The 5359-nt window shown below is 38.5% G+C and overlaps 1 protein-coding gene across 1 annotated transcript; it reads right to left on the reverse strand.

Moving 5' to 3' along the window:
- Window positions 1-1013: 1013 nt before the first annotated feature.
- Window positions 1014-4667, reverse strand: RBMX (RNA binding motif protein X-linked; the record flags this gene model as incomplete). The annotated part of the gene is made up of 8 exons (XM_079727285.1): window positions 1014-1513; window positions 2142-2224; window positions 2333-2458; window positions 2560-2674; window positions 2931-3083; window positions 3612-3783; window positions 4256-4362; window positions 4559-4667. 8 exons carry the CDS (start codon window positions 4665-4667, stop codon window positions 1203-1205), a joined length of 1176 nt encoding a protein of 391 aa, XP_079583411.1. The 3' UTR covers window positions 1014-1202.
- Window positions 4668-5359: the final 692 nt, after the last annotated feature.

Here is a 5359-nt window from a genome sequence, read left to right on the forward strand (position 1 = left end):
AAGGTCTTCATCAAAAATAGATTTAAAAAAATACCCCCTCCCAAGCCCCAGACCGCTATTGGTAAACAACAGCTGTATTAAGGCCTTTAAGTGTCACACATGCTTTTTAAAAAATCCAAGTGTTGAATTTGGAGGACTTCTAATATGCTATCGAACACTTTGTTTTCCAAAAGTTTTTTTTTTAATCTAGAAAGCATTTCCATTGCCATGAGGTACAGTATGTTTCACTGTACTATGAGGAAGGTAAGTGTTCAATTTCGACTTAGACGGAAAAACTAGTTTGCTTTGCTTACCATCTTTGCTGTTTCACAGGCATTTGATGCTTTAAATCTGATGTGGAATGCTGATAGATTCACTTTTTAGAAGTCATAAGCCTTTGAGAAGTTGGAGATAACTTCATTGCTTATCTATTTTCTCCTTTGCAATCAAGCTGTTCCTTAAAAGTGAGACACTACAGAGTTGCAAAAATTTGAAACAGTAAGAGCAAGCATCGTTTGCAGCTTCATGGTTGGTTTTGGCCAAACTTTTTATTTAGTATTCTGTAGTTGCTTAACACACACTTAAATGGTCTTATTGGGGAGGGGGAAAGGGGAGGTTCTTGTAGATTCCCAAGGAAATGTCAGAAAAGCAAAATATGGCCAGCACTATCCATTTGCTTTTTTGGGTTTACTGGGCGAATAGCATTTTCCTTACAATATAAGCATCTGATCTCAGGTTTTTCATACTGAGAACATTGAGATTTCAGTTTGAAGACACTCTGAAATCCTAAGAGTAGCATACCCCGACCACCCTCTAATAGCTAGCTTGTTTGTATAGGCAGGAAGATTCATCTCTCCATTTTAGATGAATAGATATTTTGTGAAAGATCTTAGAATTGCTTGCCTCATTTACTGGGGAAAATCTTATAGAAAGTGGCCTTTAGGGACACTTTTACTTGGAAAATTACAATACTAGTACACATGTCAAGTCTTAACACACTTAACATTTGCTTGTTGAAAGTAACTCATAAAATCAAAGATTAAACATGTTTTACTCTTTTTCCTCACAAGAACATAAAAATTATGGAAGGGGAACTTAACAGGAAATTTAAAAAAGGTAACACAATCTTTCCTTTTAGTAGTCCTTGGGTAGTTATGATAGAATAGGTTCCACTTTTGTTTGTTTCTTTGAACAGGGATTTTGGTCCAAAGTTTTGTTTGTTTTTAATATCTGCTTCTGCCTCCCCCTCTATCAGATCGGCTTCCTCCACGGCCACCACCTCTTGGTGCTCCGCGGCTTGAACTGCTGTAGGAATCTCGTGGAGGAGGGTACCCCCTTTCCATAGAAGGGGGAAGCCCTCTTTCTTGTCTGCCAACCCGATCACGACCACTTGAGTAGAGATCACTTCGGCTGCTTGAGTAACTGTCTCGACTTCCACCATATCCGTCACGTGAGCTGCTGTAATCATCATAGCGACTGCTTCCACCATAAGATGGCGGGGGCCCTCGTGTAGGTGGAGCACTACGTGAGTTACCTGCAGGGTCAATGGTCAGGTAATATGGCAACACTATAAATTGTATATATACAACATTTAAATCTGAATTTACAGAATTCTTGTATTAAACGGTTACTTTCTCAACTGGGAGGTTTTAAACTCTGCCATTGCTGGCCATTAACAGGGATTTGCTCATCTGCTGAGATACGGAAATGGATGGGTTTTAATGTTTGTTTGAAAAGACTGAAGACGGTGTGTATTTCAAGAGGATATTCCAGACAGCTTGTTATTTATAGTAGACACTCAGCCACTTTCCAGTGATAAGTTGCAATTTTGAACTGTAGACTTTCCTTCATATTGCAATGGTAAACATTTGATCTTGTTAATAAAATTTTTAATTGTATTTTCACTGTTGGGGGAAAACACATAAGGCTGCCAATTTAAGCAAGCAAAATCCCCTCCAAAGCAAGCCAACAGCCTCAAAAAAAAAACTTAGAAAAAACAAAAGCCCCTCACAAGACTAGGAAAAGCCCAGCTGATTAAGTTACCCCCTTAAAAGCAAGCAAACATCCCTTTAAAAGCAAGCACCACAACAGCCTAATAAACTGGCTCATGAACCTAAAAACTCAAGCTGGTGATATTCAAAGACCCTCAACCAAAATCTTACCATAACTCTCATATGAATCTCTGTAGGAACCTCCACTTGGATGATCTGAATAGTCACGATCACGACCATAGCCATCTCTATCACTAAATTCAAGAAAAAAATGTATTACAAGCCCCAGAACATCAATTTTTACAGCAAAACATTTTTTTTTTTTTACATCAAGCCATGGCAGCAACAGCAAAGTCACTTACCTATAGCCTCTTGATGGATAGTCATCACGTGAACTGGAATGACCATAATCACGGTAAGTATAATCTCTTGGTGGTGGTGCATAATCTCTTGTATCACGAGAACTTGGGTAATCTCTGCTTGAATAGCTAAAGAAACAAAAGTAACTTGGTTCATATTTTTGATGAGCTCTCCCCTTCAACCTCAAGTATTAATATTAGAGACAAAAACTACTATGCTTTTCCGTTACCTGTCTTTAGTAGAATATCCATCATCTCTTGGGGACAAATAAACATCTCTACGAGAGGGCAGGGGTTCCCTTCGAGGTGGACCTCCATAACTATCTCTTCCACGTGATACAGGAGCTTAAGGAAAAATGTCCATTTTAAAAACATACCCAGTGAAAAGTCAAAACGTGAATTTACATTCAGGCAATGAAAAGTAGTGATCCAACCAAATGTGACAATATGGATGTAAATGAGGAAATCCTCTTTAAAATTTCTTATGTACACCAATCTTTTCAATGATCTAGGTAGTTTTAAGCATCATTTTTAGGATTCACCTCTCAATGCTTCCTTGTGTTATGGTGATAGGATAGACTGTCATAAGTGGACCATTTACCTCTTCCTCCCATTCCACTGCTGCTGCGAACTGGTCCTGAAGGGGCAGATCTTTTAGGAGGAGGACCCCCACTTCGTGGCGGTGGTCCTCTTTTTACTGGAAGTGGTCCCCTGGAAGAACTCATGTTAAAATTCATGGAATAACCACCATCATCTACATTAGAACAAAAAAAAAAAAAAAAAAAAAAGAAAATCATGTTAATATAAGTACTAAGAAAAATCTATAGTTTTCTTTGCTTAATCAAGAATATGACCATTTCTGTTTACTTGGGGAATCCTGAGTTCTCACTCATACATGACTGAGCACGGGAACTGTACAGTGTAGAGTATACACAGAAAACTACATACGAGGAACTATACAAAGTGTATATAGTTCTATACAGTAGTCATCTATATAAGTCTGCACAGACTAGCAAAGTAGACCTGAAGGGTTCTCCTGAGGGTTTTCAAGTTAATAAGTTCACCTGGATAAGGAATAGCTAATTGTTAATTATTTCAAGACATTGTAATTTAACTTAGGATGGTTTCTATGTTTTCCTTAAGTCAATCACTTTGGTAGATGAACAAGTGTTCTCAATTTCAAAAGCTAGGGCCTTTAAAATACTTATTAACCAAAGCACACACTGGTGTGTTTACAGTTCCTAACTTATACACCAAGCCTAAAGTAAATCTAAGTCATTACCCATGTGCCCTCCACGTGAGGGAGGTCCCCTGGTTCCTCCACTTCCTCCTCTTCCGCCTCTAAGGCCTCTTGGAGGGCCTCTGCTTCTTGGAGGTGGAGGTGGTCCACGTCTACCACTTTCAAATGATGGTTTAGTGGCTTGTTCTACCTTGATGGCTTTTCCATCTAAGGACTAAATAATATCAGTGGTTAATTATGGAAATTTAAAAAAAGAACTTGCAGATCCACTATGCACTGTGACACTAGTATGTCCTTCAAAATGTTGTACCTTTCTGTTTAGCACTTAAATGCCTAGTCTTTTAAGATACTGCTTATTTGAACTAAAACCTAAGGTGGATCCACTGTACTGCTAGTTCGGTAAAGTTTAAAACAATGCCAGACAATGACCAACTTATTAAGACAAATAACAAAAATCAAAAGCCAAGGATCCCAGACAAAGTATAATACAGAATATTCTGAAACTGAAAGATTCTTGTCAAGAATACACTTTACAAAATTTCATTCTAAAATTACAAAGGGCTAGGATAAGAGGGTCCTGGAAAAGTATATACTCGGTAAAATTCAAGAGCTGCCCTAGACCAGACTTGGATAACATTGTGCTATTTTACGTACTAGGAAACATGGTATTGTGCAGACAGTCTCACCTTTCCATTCATGTCTCTAGCTGCATCCTTAGCATCTGCTGGGCTTTCAAAGGTGACAAAAGCAAATCCTCTAGATTTGTTGGTTTCACGATCTTTCATCAAGAGAACTAAAGTAGTTTTCAGGAGAAAAAGAAGTGTTACTCTGGTTCAAACGGAAAAACAAAAGTAAATCTGTAAAAAGAAAGCTCAGAACTTCTTAGAGGACAAAGCACGTTATCATTTCATATGATCAATGCAATCAAATTCATCACAGCTTACTTTTTAAAATTACAATAACCCTGCATATACTTTCAGATAACTCACCTTCCACTATTCGTCCATATTTGCCAAATACTGCTTCAAGAGCTTTCTCATTTGTTTCTGTATTGAGGCCACCGATGAAGAGCTTTCCTGGGCGATCTGCTTCAACCATTTTTATCCCTCTGGTGAAAGTCTGTTGGAAAAAAAGTGTTAACCCTCCCTGGAAAAGTTTACCCAACATGTGTACTGGGGCTCATTTTTCTTGTTTACTAAAATCATTCCTTAATAGCATAATACACAGAAAGCAATTTTTTATAAACCTTACCAGGAAACCAATTTAACTAGTTCAGTGATAGCTGTTTACATTAAACTGGTTAAAAAAGCCAACTTAAGGGAATCTCCTGACGGTCCAGTGGTTAGGACTCTACGCTCTCACTGCCGAGGGCCCAGGTTTGATCCCTCGTCAGGGAACTAAAATCCCACAAGTCGCGCGGCACGGCCAAAAAACAAAAGCCGACTTAACTAATGCCTTTATCCTTAATCCACTTTGGCACTCTTAACCAAGTAACTACAACATTTCAAAAAGTGAATTTTAGCTGTAACACTAGATTTGTTGCCTTTTAAAAATTCAATGATCACATCCCAATTACCCTAATGATTTTTTTAAACTGACTCAGTCAAGGTCACAGGCCAAACGTAGGTCCGTAAGACCAAGCCCTCTCCCAAGAACTCTGCCTTTCACTGGGATTCCCTAGTAAATCTAAGGACCAATTTAAAGTTTTTATCAAGTTATGACTCCCCTTCTTCACCAGCCCCTGCCCCGCTCGCTACGTTGTTGACTTTTTAAAAGCGTCAATATCACCT

The sequence above is a fragment of the Hyperoodon ampullatus genome (genome assembly GCF_949752795.1).
Source record: "Hyperoodon ampullatus genome assembly, chromosome: X".
NCBI lineage: Eukaryota > Metazoa > Chordata > Mammalia > Artiodactyla > Ziphiidae > Hyperoodon > Hyperoodon ampullatus.